The sequence below is a fragment of the Rhinolophus sinicus genome, chromosome 15, assembly GCF_057876585.1.
Source record: "Rhinolophus sinicus isolate RSI-liver-muscle chromosome 15, RSI-T2T, whole genome shotgun sequence".
In the NCBI taxonomy this organism is placed as follows: Eukaryota; Metazoa; Chordata; class Mammalia; order Chiroptera; family Rhinolophidae; genus Rhinolophus; species Rhinolophus sinicus.
Window position 1 is genome coordinate 72,346,944 of NC_142515.1, and position 26,664 is coordinate 72,373,607.

The 26,664-nt window shown below is 53.1% G+C and overlaps 2 protein-coding genes across 6 annotated transcripts in view; one reads left to right on the forward strand and one right to left on the reverse strand.

Annotated features, from left to right (window-relative positions):
* The first annotated feature begins 787 nt into the window (after nt 1-787).
* Nucleotides 788-26,601, forward strand: HCN2 (hyperpolarization activated cyclic nucleotide gated potassium and sodium channel 2). 2 transcript variants are annotated; one of them, XM_088792177.1, is made up of 8 exons: nt 788-1,401; nt 9,990-10,413; nt 11,149-11,310; nt 12,355-12,573; nt 13,519-13,665; nt 23,187-23,427; nt 23,650-23,814; nt 25,109-26,601. In XM_088792177.1, the coding sequence occupies exons 1-8, from the start codon at nt 821-823 to the stop codon at nt 25,909-25,911; spliced, it is 2,742 nt and encodes a 913-aa protein (XP_088648303.1). In that variant the 5' UTR covers nt 788-820; the 3' UTR covers nt 25,912-26,601. The 2 variants fall into 2 exon arrangements, with proteins under 2 accessions (XP_088648303.1, XP_019571553.3); XM_019715994.3 differs by having other exon boundaries at nt 791-1,401; nt 25,187-26,601.
* POLRMT (RNA polymerase mitochondrial) overlaps nt 23,814-26,664 on the reverse strand; it is a 28,545-nt gene continuing 25,694 nt past the window's right edge. For 2 of the 4 annotated variants that reach the window (XM_088792174.1, XM_088792173.1), the window contains one exon: nt 23,814-24,280. In XM_088792174.1, the coding sequence (XP_088648300.1) occupies nt 24,081-24,280 (200 nt within the window). In that variant the 3' untranslated portion in view covers nt 23,814-24,080. The remainder of the gene's footprint in view (nt 24,281-26,664) is intronic. The other 2 variants (XM_088792175.1, XM_088792176.1) reach the window with 1 other exon arrangement.

Consider the following 26,664-nt stretch of genomic DNA (forward strand, 5'->3'; position numbering starts at 1 on the left):
AAGGGGTGGCCGGCTCTGGGACCCCTGTGACCCCAGACGCTTCCCCATTTTAAAGCCCAACCAGCCTTACAGAAGAACCCCAGCCCCCACTGTGGTTTAGGGCACTGTTTAAGTGTGGGGGTCGCCAGCACCCTTGGGTAGCTCTTCCTACTGACCTCAGTTTCCTCATATGCAGGAGGTGGGGGTGAGGGGACGATTGTGGGCCTGGAGACTGGTGGCATTGACCCCATTTTGCTCCACCCCACACAGTACATTCAATTCCCAAGGGGCTTTGCCCAGGACCCTCAAGTGAACATGCATGGGCTCCGTGGCTTTTAAAAACATTCTTTTATTATGGACATTTTCAAACCTACAGAAAGGAAAGAGGCTGGAACTGGAGCGGCCCCCGTTCTCTGAGCCCCACTGGCAGCGGTTAACGCGACCCCGGCGCTGTGGGCAGAGGCGAATCCGAGGCCCTCGCCAAGGTCGCAAGAGGCTCAGGCCCCGTGGCTGGGCTCGGTGACCTTGGGTGCGTCCTTCCGCTTTGCAGGCCTCAGTTTCCCTTTCTGGGACAGGAGTGGGCGAGTCTCTCAGGCCTCGGGCCGCGTGACCTTGGGCTGTCCCCGACCTCGCTGCCTCAGTTTCCCGGGCGCAGGGCTGTGGCGAGGAGCTCCCGCAGGGGGCGCGGGCAGAGGCGGGACTTCTCCCGTCCCTCCCCAGCAAACAAGGCTCCGCCCCCGCGGCCCCGCCCCGCCCCGCCCCGCCTTCCCCCTCCCTCGGGCTCGGGCCGGCGGCGGCGGCGGCGGCGGCTCAGCTCCGCACTGCCCGGCGCCGCCTCGCCATGGACGCGCGCGGGGGCGGCGGGCGGCCCGGGGAGAGCCCGGGCGCGACCCCCGCGCCTGGGCCGGCGCCGCCGCCGCCGCCCGCGCCCCCTCCGGGCCCCGGGCCCGCGCCCCTCCAGCAGTCGGCCCGAGCCGAGGCGGCGCCCCCGGAGGCGGCGGACGAGGGCGGCCCGCGGGCCCGGCTCCGCAGCCGCGACAGCTCGTGCGGCCGCCCGGGCACCCCGGGCGCCGCGAACACGGCCAAGGGCAGCCCTAATGGAGAGTGCGGGCGCGGTGAGCCGCAGTGCAGCCCCGCGGGGCTCGAGGGCCCGGCGCGGGGGCCCAAGGTGTCGTTCTCGTGCCGTGGGGCAGCCGCGGGGCCGGGGCCGGCGGACGAGGCCGGCAGCGAGGAGGCGGGCCCGGCGGGAGAGCCACACGGCAGCCAGGCCAGCTTCATGCAGCGCCAGTTCGGCGCGCTCCTGCAGCCGGGCGTCAACAAGTTCTCGCTGCGGATGTTCGGCAGCCAGAAGGCCGTAGAGCGCGAGCAGGAGCGCGTCAAGTCGGCGGGGGCCTGGATCATCCACCCGTACAGCGACTTCAGGTACCGTCACCCGGAGGGACCGTCCTTGGAGCGCCTCGGGGAGGGTGGGGCGGCGTGCCCCGCGGGTGACCTCGGGGACCCTCGGTGACCTCGGGCGCGTCCGGGACCCGCCCCAGAATGACCTGGGCGCGAAGCTCCGCCCTTGGAGGGGCACTGGGAGGCGCGCGCATACTCCCGCCGGGACCCTGGCGCTTCCCCTCCCACGCACCCTGACATCCCCCACCCTGTGGAGTGGTCTCGTATCACTGGCCGCAGGGCCAGGGTCTGTGCTCGGATGGACCCAGAGGACGAATAGAGGGGAACGTGGGCGCCGGGGATGCGGCGGAGCAGAAGGAAGGAGGAAGGAAGGGCGCCCGGGAAGGACGCGTCCAGGAGAGGCTGGCGGAGAAAGGGTTAAGCGGACACAGCCTGCTCCCAAGATCTCCACCTGCGCCCCATGCCGCAGGGAGGCGCGTCCGGGCCCGGCCTGAGTATGGCGCGAGGAGGGGGCGCTGAGCGTACTGGGGTTTCCCGGCTGTGTCTTCTCTGAACCGCATCAGTCCCTGCCGCTGGGTGGTGTGCACTTGTCGGTGGGTGTGTAGATGTAGATATGACTTAAACCAGTTGACTGATGCGTGGAAAGGCTCAGCGAGGCCAGGTGCAGGGTCACCGCGGTGTATGTTTGCAGTTCTTGTTCCTGGGCGTGCGCTCTGTGGCCTGCGAGTGTAGACTGTGCGTATCACTGCAGACCGTGTATGTGATCACAAGCATGTGACTTAGGGGGGCCGAGTGTCCTGAGGGTGTGGGCCGAGTAACGGGGGCGGGGGTAGGCGTGTCCCTAGGGGTGTGTCTGCGTGGTGGGTCAGTGCTGTGTTAGGGAGAGATTGTGTGTGTGTGTGTGTGTGTGCGTGTGTCCGGGTGGGTGTGCACCGGTGGGCAGTGGATGTGAGGTTATGTGTACGTGAGTGGGGGCCATGTGGGACGCGCCCAGAGCAGGAGCGGTGTCAGGACCACGGACAGCGGCCCAGCCTCCTCTCAGAGCCTATCAGATGTCAGCACGCTGCGGGTCTCCCCACCCCAGGCCTGAGCCCCTCCCGCCTCCAACGTCGGGGGTCGCCACTTGACAGCTGGGGAAACTAAGGCCCAGGGGCACACAAGTACAGGACAAAACCTGGAATAAAGTCCAGGATTCCAACATTTCACCCCCCAGACCTTCCCTAGGAGGTGAATACAGCCTTGACCAATGGCTTGGATTTTGAGAGGCCAGTGGAGGGGGGGACCCAAGGGCAGCCCAGATAGGGTGCATCTGGATGGCCTCCACCTGCACGGGGTCTCAGCATTCCTCTTTAGGTGGTCCAGGCTAGGAGCCCTTGGGTCAGTGTCCCGGTTGTGAAGGGTCATATGAAATGGGGAGCTAGTGCCAGCTATCTGGGAAGGGACAATGGGGACATGTGGGCTGGGGGAGATAGCTACAGAAAGTGACCACTCCCCCCATTCCCCATTTCCTCCAGGACATCTGCCTGCAGCATTCCCCGGGGCAGTGGGTGGCCCTGGTCTTCCTCTTGGCTGCAGAAGAGGTAGTGTGGGGTTTAGGTGAAGGGTGCCTAGAGCAGTCGGGCTCCCCATCCTGTGCCCTATTGTGGAACCCTGGGCAGGCCACATGGTCTGGGCTGGGGAGATAAATTGTAAAATGGGGTGAACAAGCATTGAGGGGGCTAATGACCTGTAGTTGGGACTGGGGGAGCCACAGTCAAATAGAAAAACAGACTGTAGCAAAGCTGGGGTGCAGCAGGACCTCTACAACTCCCATTCTGTGGGAACTGTGCTCCTTCTAGACCCTTCTGATTTAGAGACAGGACCCAAGCACATGACCAGAACAGTGCTTCCTTTCCTGGGCCAGGTGCTTTGGGAACACCTTATGAATATTGATTCAATCCTCACATCAGCTGTGCGGTGAGTGCTGCAGCCACCCGTGTATACACATGAAGAAAGGGGGCAGAGAGTAAAGTCACTTGCCCCAAGCCACACAGCTCATCTGGGGCAGATCAGGGATTCACACCTGGGCAGGCTGGCCCCTGTGTCCAAGCTCTTGACTGCCAGGCAGCCTGGCCTCTGGCCATGTTCCATCCAGGACAAGAAGACATGGGAGGAAAAGACATTCTGGGGGTGTTCCAGATGTTGGGGGTGCCCAGAAGTGTGCCATGCGTCCTCTCTGTTTAAGTCTATGTTTAAAAAAACTGTTCATGGAGTGATGGGGAGGGGACTTTCTTGATCTACTTTCCTGCTTTTGTCTCCTTGTGTCCCCACAACCCAGTGATACAGTTACCATCCCCCCGTTGGTGGGTCCGTGCCCACACACTGTACCCGATTTAAAAGGGAAAGGGAGGTGATGAGGTGGTGTCTCCACTTCCTTGAGCTATGACTTCGTTGCTTGCCAGTGGAGCCCATCCCATGAAAACTGGCCTGGCACCTGCCTGGCACCAAGAACGGGACAATTACTGTTTGGTAAACTGGAACAGCCCAGCCTATGCCTCGTTCTGCGAGACCCTCAATGGGGCATCCAGGGTGCAGGGATGTTAGCAGAGGGTGTTTCGGGGCTGTCTACTTCAAGCCTATGCCTGGCCTTGAGTGCCTACCTGCCTCAATTTCCCCAGATATGCGATGGTGGTGGTACGAGGGGAAGGAGGTGTCTGGCATTCCCAGCCATGCCAGCACCTCTCTGGGCCCCAAAACCCGCACCTTCTTCCTCCCCTGCCTATGGAGTAACTTTGCAGGAGCTGGTCTCCCCTGCTGTGCATGCCTTCACCTCAGTGCTTCTGATTTTCAACTCCCAGCTCACACGTCGCCTCCCCCAGGCCATGTGCCCTGCTGTTCTCAACCTGTTATCGTGTCTGCTGCCCGGACACTCAGAAGCAGCCTTTTCATTTGGTGTTGCCTAGTTGCCCCTCAGCGCTCACCATGGGTGTGAGGGTCTGTCTAGGTCCCGTCACAGTGGGCACCCAGGATGTCTCTGAACTTGCCGAGGGGCATGCATGGGTACAGGGCAGGTCTGGGGGAGCTCTGGTCTGGGGAGGTGGAGTCCTCATCTTCCTAGAGAGTTTGGGCAAGTGGCTTCCTTACTGCCTTTCATCTTAAGTCTATGAGTGCCTCTGAGGTCTGACTTTAGTCACTCTTGCTGCTGCTGATTTTCAGTTCAATGTTCCTGAACTGTCTACCACTCGAGGCTTGGCATGGGAGACAGAGATGAGTCGGTCTCTTTCCTGGCCCTCAGAGCAGTTTAAACAAAGCCAGAACCCATGGACCTGCATGGGTTCTGTCGCCTCCTCTGGGGTCCCCCTCAGAACTGTGTTGTTGGAAGGGGCTTGAACAACCTGACCACATTGAAGGCCTCTGTCCCCCACGCCAGATGGCCCAGTGGATCAACAGGAGATCAGGATGGGGGGCTCTCTGCAAATCCCTACATTAGCTCACAGGAATAAACCCCACATTATCCAGGGCTGGGGGGGGAGCAAGGGTGAGGGTTTCCCTGACTGCAGACCCTGCACAAAGGCACTTGGAGTGGGGGGCAGTGGACAAACCCATTCCCCAGTTAGGAAGATCATGGGCGGTGGGTGGCCATGGCCTCCTCACTCCAGGGCCTTCCTGCCAGAATTTTGAATCTCTGGTCCCTGAATTCCCTGCTTTAAAACTTTACATCCCCAAGTCTCCTGCTTCAACACCCCAGGGCCCAAGGATAATCCCCAGGGTTCAGGGGGCCCCTTCCTCAGTCACCCGATTGCACAGGCCAGATCCTGCCTCACTTTCCCCCATTAACAAACCCACCCCAAATCCAGCGAGCACAGGTGACCCCCATCTCCTGCCTAGACACTGTCCTCTGCCCTCTTCCTGGCCTTCCGGCTGCCAGCAGGGGCATCTTAAGATACATGTGTCCATCTTTCCCCCTCACTTAAAACCTCTCCTGACCGCAGCCTCCAAGACCCTGCCGAGTCCCCCTCTTGCCTGCCTCCCTTCATCTCCTCTTACCTCCTTCACTCCGTCTGCTCCAGCCCCAGGCCGCCCAGCCAGCCTTGGAAGTGGAAACCCCAATCAGCCACAGGACCCTTGCACTTGCTGCTCCCTCTGCCAGAGGTACAGTGCCTCCCATACTTTGCCACCTCCTCCAAGGAGCCCTCCCTGTCCACCCTGGCTAGAGTAGACTCTCTGAAGGATCCTTTCCGTCTGTTTGTGTGGAGGACCCATCTCCCCGCCCGGCTGGGGGCCGTGAGGGAGGCAGGTCTATCTGGTCGCTGTGTATCCTTCAGGCCTTGCACATCACTGGCCCCCAGTCTGTACTGCCTTGGGATCACCCCAGAGTCCAGTGTCTTCCCCCATAAGAATCTCCCTTTCCTAATCCGTGACACTCACCTCTCCATAATTCACATCTGAGGGCTCAGGCCCCTAATTCTTAGTCCCCTGCTCATCCTTAATCACTAACCGGGCCCCTAATCCCTGGATTTTCCATCTGTAATTCCCCAGGTTCCTGGTTCGCACATACTGCAGGGAGGGAGCTCACCATGTCCCTGACCAACAGCCACAGGGCCTCAGCCAACCTCCAGCCAGCGGGGTGTGTCTGGCCACCAGGGTCTTGTCACTTCATACTTGGCATGACTTGGTTTCTCCATCTGAGCCAAGAGAATGGCTGGGCAGCTGCTAAAGCAGGACTGAGGTCATGCTGGTGGCCACCAGAGCCCCACTGAGGTCACCAGCCTGTGCAGGTGCACCTGGGAGAGGGTCCAGGCTCCCTCCCATCTACAGGGAAACCCCAGCCTCATCCCTGTGTCCCTCTGGCCTGCGCTTCTCTCCGCAAACAAGCTGTGAACTGGCCCACTGGCCACTGCCCTCCCGGTGTGTCCACAGAAGCGGGGACCCCACTGTTGTTAGGGAAGATTTTAGAACACAGAATTTAATTATCGTCATCGAAGGCTCTGGGTAGCTGAGGGCTAACTGTGTGCCACCCCCTTCTGGCTGCCTGGTGACATCCCAGTGGTCCCTGAGGTGACCCATTGAGGAAAGGGCTGCCAGGATTGGGTAGATGAGGCACTGTGGCTCAGAGGAGAGTACAGTCCCAGGCTGCACAGCCCAAGGGGGTTGGGCAGGGCAAGGAAAATGTGGCATGCTGGGGCAGGCACCCCGGCTTCCTCTGTCCTCCGCCACAGAGTACCCCAGGACTCTTGCTTCGCCTGCCCCTTTCCAGGGGAATCAGGCTGGCTGGAGAGCACACGGGTCAAGGCAGCAGGCCCATTTGGGGGCATCCCAGTTGGAGCAGGAGGCCCTGGGGAAGGCCCCAGGCTGTCTTGTCCCTCAGCCTCTGTCCAGTCCCCTGCCCTCTGCTCCAACTCCTCATAAGCCCGGGGGACACCACCCAGAGTGGGAAGACAGGACACAGCACACGATGGGGCTGGGCTCGAGCCCTGAGCGAGGAGTTTCCAGAGTGGGCCGTAGACAGAGGACAGGCCCTGGGCCAGCTCTCAGTTCCTGCCCCCACTCTCTGGTCTGTCAGTGGGGGAGACTGCTGCCTGCCCTCTCCCACACCCCAGGAATAAAAGGAATGTCTGAAGTGTCACCTGTCAAGGATCATGCCCTCATGCTCTGTGGCCATTTAGCTGGTTTCTAGGCCTGCTGGCCTTCACTTACGCTTTCCTGCTTGCTCTGTACCAGGGCACGGGCCCTGAAATGGGGGAGAGGTAGGTCTCATTCCAGAGGGTGGAGGTGGATTAGGAGCTCTACAGTGGATGCTCTGGAGGTTGGGAGTGGGGGAGGGGGCAGCAGACAGGTGGGGCCCCTGAACCCCTTTGGATGCTGGGGCCCAGGGGTCTCAAGGAGGAGCAGGTGCCCCAGATCAGGGGTCTGAGCCCCACACCTTGTCTAGATTCAGGCAAAAGAAGGTCTGGAATTTCTGGCAGTTTTGCCCACTTTATGTCAGCCCTTTGAGCTCCTCCATCCCCAGGCGGGTTTAGGCAGGGCCCTCCCCATCATTACCAGAGTCCCCAAGTCCACTCAGAGTAGATTCCATCACATGTGGGTGGGACAGTGCCCAGAAGGACCCTCAACGGATGCCACTCCCTGGGCTCCTCTGGGATGGATAGAAGGAGACTGAGGTTTGCAGGGGCTGGAGGGACCTGCCCAAAGTCACGCCTGCCAGTGGGCAGGGAGAAGTGGGTGTCAGCCAGGGCTGGCTGCTGCCCCCACAGTGGTAGACGTTGGGTCCCTTCCAACCTTTGGCTCTTGCATACTGAGCTCCTGTGAACATGTTGGTCCAAATCACTTTTCTCTTCCTCTTGGACAATTTCCTTGGGATCAGTTTCCTGGAGTGGAGCACCAGCCAGCAGACGTGGTGTTAATAGCTCTTCCTTTGCTGTGCTGTCCAGAAGGAGCCAAATGACAGAGGCTCCGAAGTAGGGAGCTCACTGTAGCCAGTTCTGGGCTCACAACTTTTTATTTACACACTCCAGCCCCTGGGAACCTCAGTCTCATCTTCTGTCCATCCCAGAGGAGCCCAGGGAGTGGCATCCTTCCAGACACTGTCCTTCCAAATACTGTCCCACACACATGTGATGGAACTTTCTCTGAGTGGACGTAGGGACTCCAGTCACGATGGGGAGGGCCCTGCATAAACCCGCCTGGGTTTGAAGACCCAAAGAAACCTGAAAAGGCTGACATAATCTGGGGGTGGGTGCTCTTCTCGCAGCATTAAAGGCAAAATCAAATAATTGACTTCAAAATTTGACACCCTCCTTTGCCTGAATCTAGACAGCGTGTGGGACTCAGACCCCCCAATCTGGGGCACCTGCTCATCACTGAGACCCCCCCCCCCAAGGCTTCAGTGTTTTTTTCTTTTATAATGTTAACACGTGTATAAAACATAAAATTTGGCATTTAACCATTTAAAAGTACAATTGAGTGGCATAAAGTATAATCACAATGTGTTGCGTAACCATCACCCCATCCATTTCTAGACATTTTTCATTTTCCAAAACAGAAACTCTACAGCCCCTTTCCCCAGGCCCTGACAAGCACGAACCTACTTCCTGTCTGTGGATGTACCTATTTGGACATTTTACATAAATGGAATCACACACTGTGTGTCCTTGTGTGTTTGGTTGCTGTCACTGAGCTGCCATCCACGTTGTGGTGCGGCCAAGTATCACTCCCATGTGTGGATGGGCCACGCTCATCTGTGGATGGACATGTGGGCTGTGTCTACCTTGTGGCCGCTGTGAATCTGCTGCCTTGAACGTGGAAGCACAAGCACCTATTTGAGTCCCCACTTTCAGTCCTCTGGGTACACACCTGGGAGTAGAATTGCTGGGTCATATAGTGACTTGGTTTAACTTTTTGAGGAACAGACAGTTCTCCCTCAGAGTGGTTTTGACTTATATTTTCTCAGTTGCTGCAGGGCCGGTCATCTGTCCATGTGGTCTTTTGAGGCATCTGTCCTCATGGACACTTTATTCAGAACTCCGTGCCTGGCCATCAATAGATATTGCTTGAATGGACAGGTCCTTTTCTGAGAGCACTTTCCAGGTAGAATTTTAGAATCGACCTCGGGGACCTGTACCATGTTTCCCCAAAAATAAGACCTACCCTGAAAATAAGCCCCAGTTAAGATCATCAGCCAGACAGACGCATTTAGTACATTATGACGATTTTCCAGAAGACGATGATGACATGACTGTATTTGAATAAATGTAGATTGTTGTACATGAAAAAATCACATCCCCTGAAAATACGACCTAATGCATCTTTTGGAGCAAAAATTAATATAAGACCCAGTCTTATTTTCGGGAAAATACGGTATAAGACCTGGTCTTATTTTCAGGGAAACACAGTAACTGTCCTGAGTGTATTTGGGAATGGAAGCAACCAGTCATCACTTTTTCAGGCGTATTTGTCACATTAAATGTCCCAGCAGTTGCCAAGTTCTGTTGCTTGGATAGCTCCCACGGTCTCAGCCCTCCGCTCTGGCCCTGCCCAGCCTTGGCATTCTCCTTGCTGGACTGGCACCCCGCTGCCTCCCTGTTGGTGGCCCCCACGGTTGCTTCCTGAAATGGAAATATAGCCAGTGCCCCATGTGGAAGCCTGCCTGCTCAGGATAGCGTCCAGGCCCTGCAGCCCGACATCAAGCTGCCATGTCCAGCTCCCACCCTGTACCCTTCAGTCCCCCCTCACCGCCACCCCCGCCTCATTCCAAGCCCTCTACTCACCACCTCTCTGCTTGTCTCCCCTCTCCTTTCTTGTCCCTTGGACACCAACCTTGTGCCTGGCGCAGTGGGCCTTTTGATCAAGGGAAACGCTTAGCCAATTTTTCAGTATTCTCGTAGGCTCTGTGAGGTCTTGTGCTTCACGAAGGGAAGGTCGGAACTGGGCCAGTGGGAGGGCCTCGAGTTGGGGAACTCCAGTGGGCAGTGGGGTGCTGTCGGGGGGTGGGAGGACTTCCTGAAGGCAGAGTCCACTAGCCATGACCCAGGGCCAAAGTCTTGGCTTTGCGAGAGGCGGAATCTGGGCTGGCCCTCGAAGGCGCTTGCGCGCGTCGGGCAAGGGTGGGGGCTGACGGCCCGCGCCTCCCTCAGGTTCTACTGGGACTTCACCATGCTGCTGTTCATGGTGGGAAACCTCATCATCATCCCGGTGGGCATCACCTTCTTCAAGGACGAGACCACGGCCCCCTGGATCGTGTTCAACGTGGTCTCGGACACGTTCTTCCTCATGGACCTGGTGCTGAACTTCCGCACGGGAATCGTGATCGAGGACAACACCGAGATCATCCTGGACCCCGAGAAGATCAAGAAGAAGTACCTGCGCACATGGTTCGTGGTGGACTTTGTGTCCTCCATCCCCGTGGACTACATCTTCCTCATTGTGGAGAAAGGCATTGACTCTGAGGTCTACAAGACGGCGCGCGCCCTGCGCATCGTGCGCTTCACGAAGATCCTCAGCCTGCTCCGCCTGCTGCGCCTGTCGCGCCTGATCCGCTACATCCACCAATGGGAGGAGGTGAGGGCATGGGCTGCAGGCCAGGGCTGTGAGAGAACACGCTGTGGGCGGGGCCATGGCTGCAGGGGTGGCGCTGTGAGGACACCAGGAGCAACAAGGTGGGGCCATGATGGAAGGCTCTAGACGGGCTATGAGGACCTAGGAGCCGGGCCACAGGGAGAACGAGTTTATAGGCACAGGAGAAGGGTCATGGGGGCTTGGGGCAGGGTCCTAAGGGTTGCTGTAAGGGGCCTACAAACCATAGGGGGTGGAACCTGGGCATAGTGGGGGCCACGAGCGGGGTCCCAGAAGGGTGTACAGCCGCCGGCTGGGGTCAGAACACAGCGTGGACCTTTGACACACCCGCGCCCTTTCCCTTCATTCTGCCCTGTAAGAGGAGGAATCCACAGCTCCATTGGCAATGGGGAAACTGAGGCTCACGGAAGTGAAGTTACACCCTTGTCCCCCAAATCTAAAACTGCCTCTGGACCACCTGTCCCCAACGATGTTGCCCCGTTTCCAGGGCAGCGACAAGGCTCCAAGGGGGGGTAATCGGGCAGCGAAAGGTTTGCAGGAAGGGAGGTGGTCCTGGGAGAGGGGCGTGGGGGCAGGTTGGGCAGGGGCCACGTGCTCTCCTGCAGGACATTTCATTAATCCGAAAGGCAGTGGGACCCCCTGGGAGTGGGGGGCGCAAGGAGGGGTCTGAAGGTCCGGTCTGGGGGCGCCTTCCTCCCTCACATGCCCTCCCCGCCCCAGATCTTCCACATGACCTACGACCTGGCGAGCGCGGTCATGCGCATCTGCAACCTCATCAGCATGATGCTGCTGCTGTGCCACTGGGACGGCTGCCTGCAGTTCCTGGTGCCCATGCTGCAGGACTTCCCGCGCAACTGCTGGGTGTCCATCAACGGCATGGTGGTGAGCGCCCCGCCCTGGGCCCCGCCCCGCTTGGCCACGCCCCACCGGATCCCATCCCCGCTTTACAGACCCCAAAGTGAATCCCAGAGAGGTCCCAGGTTCGTGCCCTCTGGGACCATGGACAGGCAGCTCCTTGATCATTCCAGTGTGACTGTGACAACTTTTGTCACCTAGACATATCATCATGTTTTTTCCGATTGAGTCCACTTTCTATGTACATAAATGTATTTAAAAGACAAATAAGAACGTAGTATCATGGACCATAAGAGAGAAAAATCCTCCAAGCGAGTCCCAGTCACCAGTTGCTTCCTGGCTGAAATACCGACCGCTGAATGGGCCAAGTCTTGGGTTCCCGGCAGCACCACAAGAAATCTTTCTCCTGCCCCAGAGGGCTGAGCCTCCGGCACATGTGGGGTGGGATGTGCTCAGACCCGGGCAGGAGCAGGGGGTAGTTGATGAGCGAGGGGCAGCAGCAAAGGGAACACCCTCAGGCGTGCACCGGCGCCTGGCACAGCTGCCTGGCTGAGGCAGCTCATTGTCTGGCCCGACACCCGGCATACTGTCCTGTTTCCTGAACAGGCCCCACTGCACCCCTCCCCCTGCCGGGTCAACTGAGGACTGTTGGGGGAGTTGGGGGGGGTCCTCCTGGCTCTGCCTGATGCCTCCACCCTCCTGGCCCCCTCTGATTGGATTCCAGTGTCCCCAGCTTACCGGCCCCAGTGTCCCTGAAACTTTCACATCCTCTTGGCCTCACAGACACACTGATCAGCAGATACAAAGGGATAGGGGCTCCTGAGACCCCAGGGCCAGGCTATGGCCCCTCTGAGCCTCAGTTTCCCTAGGAGTGATGTGGGGAAGCAGCTTCATACTTGTCCCTGCCACTCACTGTAGCACATGTGCTGTTTCTCGGTTACCTCTGGACGTGGGAAGCTTGTCACCTCAGGTGCCTGGGGGAGGGGAGGACAGGCAGGTGCGGCCCTTTGGGCCAAGGGGCTCCCTGGGGGCCATGAGCGCCTGCCCACCCACCAACCGGTGGCCTTGCAGAACCATTCGTGGAGCGAGCTCTACTCCTTCGCGCTCTTCAAGGCCATGAGCCATATGTTGTGCATCGGGTATGGACGGCAGGCACCTGAGAGCATGACCGACATCTGGCTGACGATGCTAAGTATGATCGTGGGCGCCACCTGCTACGCCATGTTCATCGGCCACGCCACCGCCCTCATCCAGTCACTGGACTCTTCGAGGCGCCAGTACCAAGAGAAGGTCTGGGGGCATGGGGATTCTAGAGGGGTCTGTGGCTGTGGTTAGGAGTAGAAGTTCCTCAGGGTCACTCGAGGACATACCGGTTGTCTAGGCCCACGGAAGAGGCCTCTTGGGGAGCAAGGATGTTTGGCTACTTGGACCGAGCCTTGCGGTGGGGCGAGCCTCCATGGAGCTAGTCTGAGGGCCAGGGACCGGGAAGGGCTGAGAGACAGCAGGCGCTGGTCCCCACAAGCCAGCCCTTTCTGTAGTTCAACCTCGAGGTCTACTCTGCCTTGGTTTCCCTCTCTAAGGCTAAAGACGAGTGTGGCCTCCCCACCATGCCCAAGCTGTCTTTCTGCCCTGGCTGCCCTTGGCCGGGCAGCTAGGAACACCCCCAGCAGTGCCAGTTAGGTCGGCCGGGTCAGCTGGGCCCAGTGCCCAGCACCCTGGCTGCCCAGAAGCCGCAGCCTCACACCCAAACATGAGCTGGTGCCGCCACCCGCCTGCCGTCACGGGTTCCGCTGAGCTCAGGGCAGCTGTGGCCGGGTGGAGCCGGGGCAGAAACCGGGCTGGGGCACCCCTGGGGGTGCCATCCTGGGGACAGCAGGGACTGGCACCCCTGCCTCGTACCCATATCCCTGCCCTCCTTAGGGGCTGAGCAGGTGGTTTATAGGAAGATCCTGGGGGAGGGGTGCCAGGGCCACAAGCAGAGTTGGGGGCCTCTGGAATGGGGCTCCAGCATCTTGGGAGCCTGGAATCAGGCTGTGCACCCATTTCCCAGGGGTGGGGTTGCCAAATAAACTTCAGGACACAAGGAATAACTTGTTAGCATGTGCATGTCCTAAGGATGGCCCAAGATCTGCTCATATTAAAGGTCATCGGCGATGATCTGGGACCCAGATGTAACTGGGTGGCCATGTGTATTGTTACCCGGTGAGGCTGACCCAGGCCCCCGCCCCATTACAGTACAAGCAGGTGGAGCAGTACATGTCCTTCCACAAGCTGCCTGCTGACTTCCGCCAGAAGATCCACGACTACTACGAGCACCGCTACCAGGGCAAGATGTTTGACGAGGACAGCATCCTGGGCGAACTCAACGGGCCCCTGCGGGAGGTGAGGTGGCTGTGGGCCCTGGGCTCAACTGGGGATCCAGATGCCCCAGTCAGGCTGCCAGTCCCAGAGATGGGCGTGGAGGGAGCAAGCTAGATGGTGCCTCCGCCAGCCTCCAGCCCCTGCAGCCCTGGGTCCTCTCACCCTCTAGCGGACTCCACTTACCCTATTTGGAGTGTGTATTAGACAGAGGGGGCAAGCAGAGGAAAGGCAGCCTGGAGAGGGCCAGCCCAGGGCAGGTTGTCCTGGGAATGCCTGCTCTGCCCCTAACAGCCTGGGGGATGTTGGGCAAGATTCCTGGGGCGGCTGTGACAAGTAACCACACATTGGGCATCTTAAAACAACAGGAATTCATCCTTCCACATTTTGGGGCCAAAAGCCCCAGATCCAGGTGTCACAGGGTCCCACTCCCTCCAGAGGCTCCAGGGGAGGGTCCTTCCTATGTCTTCCAGCTTCTGGTGTACCTGGCTGTCCTTGGTATCCCTTAGCTTATAGATATGTCACACCAAACATCTGCCTGTCTTTGCACGATTCTCTCCCTGTGTGTCACCTCTTCTTATAAAGACACTTGTTATTGGATTTGGGGCCCACTTTACTCCAGTGTGACCTCATTTTAACTAATGATATCTGCAAAGACCCTATTTCAACATAAGGTCCTATTCCTGGGTACCGGAGGTTCAGGACTTCAACATATTTGGGGGATATAGTTCAGCCCACAATACTCTTCCATCAATTACTGAGTGCCATCTGTGACCCTGCCTTGTGCCCTTGGGGGACCAATGGGAGAAGCTCTGGGAATGACTGGAGTGGGCAGGGGGCTGGTGTGGTGATGTCTGAGCCAGGTGGATGTGAGCCTGTGTTGTCCTGGGTGGAGGGCACGGCCAGGGCCCTTAGGAAACGGGGCAAGGATGGAGAGGGAAGCTAATAAGGGCTAGAGGAAGGGGGCACTGCGCCCTCCTAACCTCCCCCCACCCCCCATGCTGTGTTTTTGAGGGTGGGGAGCCATTCACAGACATTGCCTCCTAGGGAGCAGGTGCTGTGGTTAATGACACTGAAGATGTTTAATTGTATTTGATAATTATTCATCCATCCATTCATTCATATAATATGACTCATAGACAACAAGATGCATAAAATTCAGTGGTTTTTAGTATATTCAGAGCTGTGCAACCATTGTTACTGTCTAATGGCACAGCATTACCATCACCCCAAAAGGACACCCGTGCCCCTGAGCCATCACTCCCCGTCCCCCTACCCCAGGCCTTGGCAACCTGTATTTGATAATTACTTAAATGTTTGCACAATTCCGAAGGCCAGTTTACAAAACCACATATATTCAGGAATTTCCGTCCTTGTCCTGTAGCCGGAAATTCCCTCTTGCTACATCCTTCCATTTCCGGTTCTGGGTGCGGCCACCTCTCTGCACGCCCCGTCCCTTCCGTGGGCCCCCTGGGCGCAGTACCGGGTGCGCATCTTGGCGCTTTTGTTCGCGCATTTGCGGGAGGGGCTCTGGACAGCGGGCGGAGGGTCCAGGGCAGTGTCTGGTCTCTGCTGAGGGCCTGTGCTGTGCTGCACGCCCAGCCGCAACGCCAGGGACCCCTGATCCCAGCTGAGGGACGTTTCCAGATGCACTAGTGACCTGTGTATTTAGGGCTGTTTTATTTGTGCTTCTCATTCTGTGAACTGTCCGTAACTTTTGCTTGTTTTTCTAAAGAACTTTTGGTGTGGTTTTTTTTTAAGAAATTATATACTAGGTCTGACAATTAAGTTCGCGAACTTTGTTGCAAGGCTGTTGCTAACCTTTTTTATCAGAGGGATTATTCATTATGAATTTGTACCAACTGGACAAACAGTTAACCAAGTTTACTAATTGGAAGTGCTGAAAAGGCTGCATGAAAAAGTTAGACGACCTGAACTTTTCGCCAACAATTCATGGCTCCTGCATCACGACAATGCACCAGCTCACATGGCACTGTCTGTGAGGGAGTTTTTAGGCAGTAAACAAATAACTGTATTGGAACACCCGCCCTACTCACCTGATCTGGCTCCCAATGACTTCTTTCTTTATCCAAAGATAAAGGAAATATTGAAAGGAAGACATTTTGATGACATTCAGGACATCAAGTGTAATGCGACGACAGCTCTGATGGCCATTCCAGAAAAAGAGTTCCAAAACTGCTTTGAAGGGTGGACTAGGCGCTGGCGTCGGTGCATAGCTTCCCAAGGGGAGTACTTCGAAGGTGACTGTAGTGATATTCAGCAATGAGGTGTGTAGAACTTTTTCTAGGATGAGTTCACAAACTTAATTGTCAGACCGCGTACGCGGAGGACTTTAACTCTGTCATACAAATTTCCATCCTTATGGCCGTTGGTCTTTTTTTTTTTTTTTTTTTTTTTTGTGGGGAAGGGGAACAGGACTTTATTGGGGAACAGTGTGTACTTCCAGGACTCTTTTCCAAGTCAAGTTGTTGTCCTTTCAATCTTAGTTGTGGAGGGTGCTGTTCAGCTTCAAGTTGTTGTCCTTTCAGTCTTAGGTGTGGAGGGCGCAGCTCAGCTCCAGGTCCAGTTGCCATTGCTAGTTGCAGGGGGCGCAGTCCACCATCCCTTGTGGGAGTTGAACCGGCAACCTTGTGGTGGAGAGCCCGCACTCCAACCAACTGAGCCATCCGGGAGCTCAGCAGCAGCTCAGCTCAAGGTGCCGTGTTCAATCTTAGTTGCAGGGGGCGGAGCCCACCATCCCTTGCGGGACTCGAGGAATTGAACTGACAACCTTGTGGTTGAGAGCCCACTGGCCCATGTGGAAATCGAACCGGCAGCCTGTGGAGTTAGGAGCACGGAGCTCTAACCACCTGAGCCACCGGGCCAGACCCTGGTCGTTGGTCTTTTAACTTTGCTTTGTTTTTCTTTTCTTGACATGGGTGATTTTTATGTTGCATACAGCAGGAGTTCCATGTATGCTTGCTGTACACAGTAGACCCCAACACCTGCTTGCTGAATAGAGCAGGTTCACAATTAATGCTTGCTGTATCCATGTAGATTTTAGCAGAATTCACCCGTTTTCTTCTAATGCTTGTAGTTTCATTTTTTCCATTTATGTTCTTATTCCCACCTGCCACGCCTCTCCCCTTGGGCAACCATCAGCTTGTTGTCTATATCTATAGGTTTGTTTCTGTTTTGTTTGTTCGTTTATTTTGTTCTTTAGATTCCACATATAAGTGAGATCATAGGTATTTGTCTTTATGTCTGACTTACTTCACTCAGCACAATACATTCTAGGTCCATCCATGTTGTCACAAATGGCAAGATTTCATTCTTTTTTGTATTCGAGTAATACTCTATTGTAGATATACCACATCATCTTTATCCATTCCTCTATTGATGGGCACATAGGGTGCTTCCGTATCTTGGCTAATGTAAATAGCACTGCAGTGAACACAGGGATGCAAATATCTTTTCAAATTTCTTCAGATAAATACCCAGCAGTGGAATTGCTGGGTCAGGAGGTAGTTCTATGTTTAGTTCTAATTTTTTGAGGAACCTCCATACTGTTTCCCACAGTGGCTGCACCAGTTTACATTCCCACCAGCAGTGCACGAGGGTTCCCTTTTCTCCACATCCTCACCAATGTTTATTGTTTGTTGATTTATTGATGATGCCATTCTGACAGGTGTGAGATGATATCTCATTGTGGTTTTATTTGATTTCCCTGATGATTAGTGATGTTAAACATCTTTCATGTGTCTATTGGCCATGTGTGTGTCTTCTTTGGAGAAATGTTCATTCAGGTCCTCTGCCAAATTTTTAATTGGATTGTTTGTAAGGTTTTGAGTTGTATGAGTTCTTTATATATTTTGGATATTAACCCCTTATTGGATATATCATTGGTGAATATCTTCTCCCATTCTGTAAGTTGTTTTCGTTTTGTTGATGGTTTCCTTTGCTGTGCAAAAACTTTTTAGTTTGATGTAGTCCTATTTATTTATTTTTTGTTGTTTCCCTTGCCTGAGGGGATATATCAAAAAGATATTGCTAAGACAGATGTCAAAGAGTTTACTGCCCATTAACGTCTAGTTTTGTGGTTTCAGGTCTTATATTTAAGTCTTTAGTCTGTTTTGAGTTTATTCTTGTATATGGCATAAGAAAGTAGCCTAATTTCATTCGTTTGCATGTATCTGTCCAGTTTTCCCAACACCATTTACTGAAGAGACTGTCTGTACCCCATTGTACATCCTTGCCTCCTTTGTCATAAATTAGTTGACTGGATAAGCGAGGGTTTATCTCTGAGCTCTTTGTTCTGTTCCATTGATCTATTTTCTGTGTCTGTTTTCATGCCAGTACCAGTTTTTATGCTGTTCTTTATGCTGCAAATTAAAGTTTATTGGGGTAACATTGGTTAACAACATCATATAAATTTCAGGTATACAACTTCATAATACAGGTATACTCTGTCTGCTAACCATGCAAAGTCTAGTCTCCTTCTGTCACCATATATTTGACCCCCTTTACCCTCTATGTCTTCCCCCCACCCACTTCCACTCTGGTAACCACCATTCTGTTGTCTGAGTTTGTTTGTTGCTTTTTGTTTTATAGCCTACATGAGTGAAATCCTATGATTCTTGTCTTTTTCCATCTGACTTATTTCACTAAGCATGATACTCAAGATCCATCCATATTGTCACAAATGGCAGTATTTCATCTTTTTTACAGCTGAGTAGTATTCCATTGTGTGTGTGTGTGTGTGTGTGTGTGTGTGTCTCACATCTTTATCCAATCATAAGTAGAAGGATACTTAGGTTGTTTCCATGTCTTGGCCACCATGAATAATGCTTCAGTGAACATAGGGGTACATATATCTTTACAGATAAGTATTTTCAAATTTTTCAGGTAGATACCCAGAAGAGGGCTTGCTGGTCATATGGTAGCTCTATTCTTAATTTTTTGAGTTGCATTTCCCTGATAGCTAGTGATGTTGAGCATGTTTTCATGTATCTGTTGGCCATCTGTGTGTCTTCCTTGGAAGTGTCTGTTCAGATCCTCTGCCCGTTTTTTAATTGGATTCTTTGTCTTTTTGTTGTTGAGTTGTATGAGTTCTTTATATATTTTAGATATTAGCCCATTATTTGAGGTATCGTTTGCAAATATTTTCTCCCATTCAGTTGGTTGCCCTTTTGTTTTATTGATCTCTTTTTTTTTGGCTGTGCAGAAGCTTTTTCAGTTTGATGTAATCCCATTCCTTTATTTTTGCTTTTACTTTCCTTGCCTCTGAGGTCAAATTCACAAAAGCTTCTCTGAGACCAAGGTCAATAGGTTTAGAGCCTATGTTTTCTTCTATGTGTTTTATTGTTTCAGGTCTTACATTTAAGTCTTTTTGGGTTTTTTTTAAAGATTTTATTGGGGAAGGGGAACAGGACTTTATTGGGGGAACAGTGTGTACTTCCAGGCCTTTTTTCCAAGTCAAGTTGTTGTCCTTTCAATCTTAGTTGTGGAGGGTGCTGTTCAGCTTCAAGTTGTTGTCCTTTCAGTCTTAGTTGTGGAGGGCGCAGCTCAGCTCCAGGTCCAGTTGCTGTTGCTAGTTGTAGGGGGTGCAGCCCACCATCCCTTGCCGGACTCGAGGAATTGAACTGGCAACCTTGTGGTTGAGAGCCCACTGGCCCATGTGGGAATCGAACCGGCAGCCTTCAGAGTTAGGAGCACGGAGCCCTAACTGCCTGAGCCACCGGGCAGCCCCTTACATTTAAGTCTTTAATCCACTGAGTTAATTTTTGTGTGTGGCCTCAGATGGCAATCTAGTTTCACTCTTTTGCATGTGACCGTCCAGTTTTCCCAGCACCATTTATTAAAGAGACTGTCCTTTCTCCATTGAATGTTTTGGGCTCCTTTGTTGAAAATTAGTTGGTCATATGAGTGGGTTCATTGATGGGCTCTGAGTTCTGTCCCATTGGTCTGTGTCTGTTTTTTGGCCAGTACCATGTTGTTTTGACTTTGTAGTATAGTTTGAAGTCAGGGAGTATGGAGCATGCGGCTGTGTTCTTTTTTCTCAGGATTGCATTGGCTATTCAGGGTCTTTCCTGGTTCCATACAAATGCTATTTGAGGATTTTTTGTTCTATTTCTGTGAAAAATGCTATTGGGATTCAGATGGGGATTGCATTAAATCTGTATATCATTTGAGGTAATATGGCCATGTTAGCAATGTTAATGCTTCCAGTCCATGAACACGGAATATCGTTCCATTTGTGTCTTCATCAATTTCTTTCAACAATGTCTTGTAGTTTTCAGTGTACAGGTCGTTTACCTCTTTTGTTAAGTTCATTTCTAGGTATTTTATCCTTTTGTTGCAGTTTTAAATGGTATTGTTTTCTTAATTTCTTTAATAGTTCGCTGTTAGTATATAGGAATGCAGTGGCTTTTTGTATGTTAATTTTGTATCCTGCAATTTTACTGTTTCTAATTGTCTTTTGAGGGAGTCTTTAGGGAGATAGATAGATAGATAGATAGATAGATAGATAGATAGATAGATAGATAGGTAGAGGTCATTTGCAAATAGTGAGCTTTACTTCTTCATTCCCAATTTGGATGCCTTTTACTTCTTTCTCTTGCCTGATTGCTCTGGCTAGAACTTCCAGTACTATGTTGAATAACAGCAGTGAGAGGGGGCATCCTTGTCTTGTTCCTGATCTGGGAGGACATGCTTGCAGCTTTTCACCATTGAGTATGGGATGAGCTGTGGGCTTGTCATATATGCCTTTATAAATTATGTTGAGGTACTTTCCTCCTACACCCATTTTATTGAGAGTTCCTATCATAAAAAGATGTTGAATTTTGTCAAATGCATTTTCTGCATCTATTGAGATGATCATACAGTTCTTATCCTTCATTGTGTTAATGAATCAATCACATTGATTGATTTACAGATATGGAACCATCCTTGCATCCCCTGGATAAAACCCACTTGGTCGTGGTGTATGATCCTTTAGATCAGGGGGGTCCAAACTTTTTTCAACGTTTTTCACCAAGGGCCATATGCGGTAAAATACACAAACAGCCGGGCCACTCACTCGAGGTGAAGTGCGTATTGCCTCACCTGGTTAGTTAAGTAAACTAAATATATTATTGGAACTTGCTGCGGGCCAATAAAAAATGGATTGCGGGCCACAGTTGGCCCACTGGCCGCAGTTTGGACACCCCTGCTTTAGATGTCTTGTTGAATCCAGTTTATTAATATTTTATTGAGAAGTTTTGCATCTATCTTCATAAAGAATATTGGCCTATAGTTTTTCTCTTATGGTAGTGTCTTCATTTTTGTTTATCATTTCAAGGAACCAGCTCTTAGTTTTATTGATCTTTACTGTTTTTAAAATTTTTATATTTTATTTGTTTCCACTCTGATCTTAACTTTGTGGTTTGTTTTTCTTCTAGTTCCTTTAGCTGTAGAGTTAGATTGTTTATTTGGTTGTTTTATTTCTTGAGGTCAGCCTGTATGGCTATGAACTTTCCTCTTAAAACTGCTTTTGCTACATCCCATAAATTTTGAAAAGTTGTTTTCATTTTCATTTGTCTCAAGGTCATTGTTGATTTCCTGTTTGATTTCCACTTTGACCCATTGGTTGTTTAGTAGCATGTTGTTTAGTCTCCACATATTTGTGTATTTTCCAGGTTTCTCCCTGTAGTTAATTTCTAGTTTTATGCCATTGTGGTGGGTAAAGACACTTGATATGGTTTCAATCTTTTTGAATTTATTGAGGATTGTTTGGGGGATTAATATGTGATTTATCATGGAGAATGTTCCATGTGCACTTGAAAGTGTATTCTGCAGTTGGAATGAAATGTTCTATAAATGTCTAGTAAGTTGATTTCGTCTAACGTGACATTTAAGGTCACTATTTCCTTATTAATTTTCTGTCTGGATGACCTATCCATTGATGTGAGTGGTAGTAAAGCCCCCTACTATTGTATTGCTGTCAGTTTCTCACTTTATGCCCATCAATACTTGCTTTATGTATTTACGTGCTCCTATGTTGGGTGTATAGATATTTATAATTGTTATTGCCTGTTCTTGGATTGACCCATTTATAATTATGTAATGTCTTTGTTTATACATTTTTTGTTTTAAAGTCTATTTGGTTGATATTAGTATTGCTATCCCAGGTTTCTTGTCATTTCTATTTGCATGGAATATCTCTTCCCATTGCTTCACTTTCAGGCTCTGTGTGTTTCTATTTGAAGTGAAGTAGTGTTAAATAGCATATAGATGGGTCATATTTTTAATCCATTCATCCACCCTGTCTTTTTATTGGATCATTTAATCCATTTACGTTTAATGTAATTATTGATAAGTATGTACGCATTGCCATTTTGTTTTCTGGTCATCTGCTATGGGGCTGAAACATCTGGCTTCACCCCTTTAAAGTTCCATTGCACTTGGGTCTTTTCTGGGTTTTTACTCTATTCTGTTGGTCTCTCTGCTTTCTGTGCGTGAAGTTTTACAATATGTTTTAATATCTTGGAGGGCTAGTCCTCGCTGCTTTCCCTTTTCATGGGTTTCCTGCTGTTTTTTTTCTCTTGTTCTAAATGAACTTGACTATCTCCAGTTATTATTGGGATAATGTGATGGTATTTTTATTGGTATCATGTGAGATGTGTACATGAACAGGGAGAATGGGTATCTTTTGTCTTTATGATGGTGAGGAGTTCTATCTTAGAACACAGTGTGTTCATGTCTCCTGTGTCTTTCAGGAACATTTCTGAGTTTTCTTTATACACATTTGGACATGTACTGCGACCTTCATACCACACTATTTTACGTAGCTCTTTATGGTGGTTTAAATGGGGTTTTCTCATCCACTGTATCCTCTTCTAAGGTTTTCATTTGCATATATAAAAGCTGTTGATTTTAAAGAGAGTTTTCCTTTTTATTGAAGTTCATTTTACAGAAGACTGTTCATGTTGTAAGGGCATACTCAATGGATGTTCTGTAAATTGAAATCCCCATGTAACCACCACCCAGATCAAACATGGAACATTTCAGTCCCCCAGACGCTTTTTTGCCAAGGGCAAACTGTCAGCCTGACTTCTACCACAATGATTCATTTTAATGTTCTTGGTTTTTATGTTGACTTTTTCTATCAGTTGTTATTATAACTAACTTCCCTTATTTGTTAGTTTTCCATTGGTTCTTTAGAGTTTTCCAGTAGTCACATTAAAAGTGATAGTAAAGTGAGTTTTACTTTTCCCTTTCCAAGTCTTACGTCTGCAGTCACTTTTTCTTGTCTAATTGCTTTCGTTGGCATTGCCAGTAGTGTTAAGTATGGAATCAGCATGCATCTTTTCTTCCTCCTGTCTTTGGTGACAAAATCTAGTGTTTGCCCATTAAATAAGTAAGACGCTGGCTTTCAGGCTAAAGTGTTAAACCCCTTCCACAGATGAAGAAACTGAGGGTCTGAGTGGTGGAACAGTCCCAAAGGTGAGATGGAATCAAGAGCTGGACCTGTGCCCTGATGTCACCCCTGCCTCCCACCTCTACAGGAGATTGTCAACTTCAACTGCCGGAAGCTGGTGGCCTCGATGCCACTGTTTGCCAATGCTGACCCCAACTTTGTCACGGCCATGCTGACCAAACTCAAGTTCGAGGTATTCCAGCCAGGTGACTACATCATCCGTGAGGGCACCATTGGTAAGAAGATGTACTTCATCCAGCACGGTGTGGTCAGCGTGCTCACCAAGGGCAACAAGGAGATGAAGCTGTCTGATGGCTCCTATTTTGGGGGTGAGCATCTGCAGGGGCTGGGGAGCAGGTAACAGAGCTGGACTCTTTCTGGGGATGGAGGGCGACGTGGGGAGGTCACATGGGTGCAGGCATAGCCATTAGGAAGGACCTCTGGGTGGAACGGCAGCCCTAGCAAAGGTGTGGGCTGGACGACGCTCACGGCAGCTGGGAGGTCCCCAGGGTGATTCAGAGCCACCAAGGTGCTTCCCTTTCCACACGCAGAGATCTGCCTGCTGACGCGGGGCCGACGCACAGCCAGTGTTCGGGCTGACACCTACTGCCGCTTGTACTCGCTCAGCGTGGACAACTTCAACGAGGTGCTGGAGGAGTACCCCATGATGCGGCGGGCCTTTGAGACGGTAGCCATCGACCGCCTGGACCGCATCGGTGAGTGGGTCTTGCTGTCGGCCCTCTGTGATGGCAGGGGGATCGCACGAGATGGGAGGGGGCATGGCCAGCTGACAGGAGACAAGATTGTCTGGATCTCTCTCGGGGGTAAACACAGCCCACGATCCGAAGAACAAGAAAGTGTTGGGTGTGTTCAGTTGTGCAGAACTCTGCTCATTTGGCAGTTACTTGGTGAGCACCTACCATGTGCCAAGAGGTATAGATGGTGGACCATGAGGCTGGCTTGGGTGCCACCCTCAGGAAGCTTACGTCACAGAGGGCAGGGGGAGTGGTGGGGCTTCCTGGTGATGCTGAGTGGAGATCAGGATGAGAAGGCATGTTCTAGGAGTGGACGCAGGATATGCAAAGGCCCTGAGGTGGGAAAGTGGCCTGGAGTCCAGAGAGCCAGGGTCGCTGGAAGGAGTCTGTGGAGGCAGGCAGGGACTGGCACACACGGCCTTGTGAGCTGTGGGGAGAGGCATATGGACAGTAAACCAGGAGCAATAGCCACGGATGAGTCTAGGCAGGAGGAGACCCAATCAGATTGGTATTCTGCAGGTGGGGGGATCTCAGGAATAGTTGAGAGGTGGAGCCCTCAGGACTTCCTGGTGACTAGATGTAGGAGCAGGGAGATGGTAGACCTCAGTGCTACTTATGGGAATAAACACAATGGCTGGAAAAGCAGGACTAGGCAAGGTGGCAAGGGATCAGGGAAGACTTCCTGTGTACAGAAAGTGCTCAACACGTGTTTATATAATAGGCACTCAACAATTTGCTCTGTACAGTAGGTGTTCAACATAAATTCGAGTGGCAGGTACTTAGATATATTTGCTATATTCAGCAGGCACTCAACAGGTGCTCACTACACAGGTGGTAAGCACTCTGCACTCTGGCTGTAAATAGGCAGTGTTCTGGGCGTGTTGCTCTATATTACAGCGGTTCAGTACATGACTGCTGTATACAGGAAATGCTCCATGCACACTGGCAGTTTACAGGTGTCTCATACCTGCTTTATGTATAGAGCAGGCGCTCTATGTGCTTGCTACACACATCAGGTGCTTGATTCGTGCTTGTTGTATACAGATCATTCATATTTGCTAAATACAAAGGCTCTCAGTTTCTGCTTCCTATACACAGCAGAACTAGATACCTGTCCTCTATATATGGAAGGCGCTCAATACTTGAAGCTGTGTACAAGCTGTGGAGTAGGTGGCTGACCCCTGCTTGCTGTGTACAGGTGTTCTGTGCACACTGGCAGTAGAGTTGGTGCCCAACACCTGGCTGTTGTATGCAGGCGGCGCTCAGCACACGCAGCGATGCGCCTGCGGGATGCCCACAGCATTCCACACTGACGCCCCCGCCTCGCCCCCAGGCAAGAAGAACTCCATCCTGCTGCACAAGGTCCAGCATGACCTCCACTCGGGGGTGTTCAATAACCAGGAGAATGCCATCATCCAGGAGATCGTCAAGTACGACCGTGAGATGGTGCAGCAGGCCGAGTTGGGCCAACGCGTCGGCCTCTTCCCGCCGCCGCCACCTCCGCAAGTCACCTCGGCCATTGCCACGCTTCAGCAGGCGGTGGCCATGAGCTTCTGCCCGCAGGTGGCGCGCCCGCTAGTGGGGCCGCTGGCGCTTGGCTCGCCGCGCCTTGTGCGCCGCCTGCCCCTGGGGCCCGCTCCTGCTTCCACCGCCTCACCGGGGCCTGCTCCTGCTGCCACCGCCTCACCGGGGCCCGCACCAGCTGCCAGCCCACTGGGTGCGCCCGCCAGTCCCAGAGCGCCGCGGACTTCGCCCTATGGCGGCGCGCCTAGCCCTCCAGCTGCGCCCCGCGCAGGGCCCGCGCTGCCCGCGCGCCGCCTGAGCCGCGCCTCGCGCCCGCTCTCTGCCTCGCAGCCCTCGCTGCCCCACGGCGCCCCCGGGCCTGGCCCCGCAGCCTCAGCGCGTCCGGCCAGCAGCTCCACGCCACGCCTGGGGCCCATGCCCGCCGCCCGGGCAGCTGTGCCCAGCCCAGACCACAGGGACTCGGCCTCGCCCGCTGCCGCTGGAGGCCTCGACCCGCTGGACTCTGCGCGCTCTCGCCTCTCGTCCAACTTGTGACCCTCGCTGCGCCGCCCCGCGGGCCCGGGTGGGCCAGGGGCGGGGCCTTCATCCAGACCAAAGCCATGCCATTGCACGCCCCGGCCGCCCGCCCCAGAAGCCATAGAGGAGTCGTAGGTAGTTGTAGTTGGACGGGCAGGCCGGCCGGCGGGGCAGCCCCTTCCGAGCCCCCGCCATCCCCTCATCACCCAGCGCCCACCCACATCACCCCTACGCACAGGGGTGGCCTCGCAAGTGTGCGAGGGGGCTCCCTTCACCTCGGTGCCTCAGTTCCCCCAACTGTGAAAAGGGGACGGGGCCACCCCGTGGCCGAAAGGAGATGGCTGTGGAGTCCTGCCCGCCCCCACCCTCTTAGGTGGCCCTCCGTCCGATGAGGATTCTGTTTAAGTGCAATACTTGGCCCGTCGGCTTCCCGCTCCCTCCATCGCGCTCATGCAATAACCGGCCCGGCCCCTGTTCATGCGCACCCCAGTGACCTTCCTAGAGCCGGCACACACAGCGCCCTCCAGTGCCTGGCACCCAGGGGCTGGCAGTCCCGGCTGTGCATGGGTGTGGGGGCGAGGCTGGGGGTCCCCGCCTTCGTGATGAATGTACTGACAAGTCGAGGCAGCAGAACCCCCACCACGCCTCCCATGCCCCACTAACCCCCACATCCCCATTCCGCGCAATAAACGACAGCATTGGCGCCCAGCCTGCCTGCATCTGATTGCTTGGCGCCTGAGACAGGCCGGGCAGTATACACCCTCTCCCCAC

What these genes read in the sequence shown, in the direction of transcription:
- HCN2 (XM_088792177.1), top strand. Translation starts at nt 821, where the DNA reads ATGGACGCGCGCGGGGGCGGCGGGCGGCCCGGGGAGAGCCCGGGCGCG. An exon ending in CACCCGTACAGCGACTTCAG is followed by an intron (nt 1,402 to 9,989) that starts GTACCGTCACCC and finishes CGCCTCCCTCAG; the next exon opens with GTTCTACTGGGACTTCACCA. An exon ending in CGACCGCCTGGACCGCATCG is followed by an intron (nt 23,815 to 25,108) that starts GTGAGTGGGTCT and finishes TGTTGTATGCAG; the next exon opens with GCGGCGCTCAGCACACGCAG.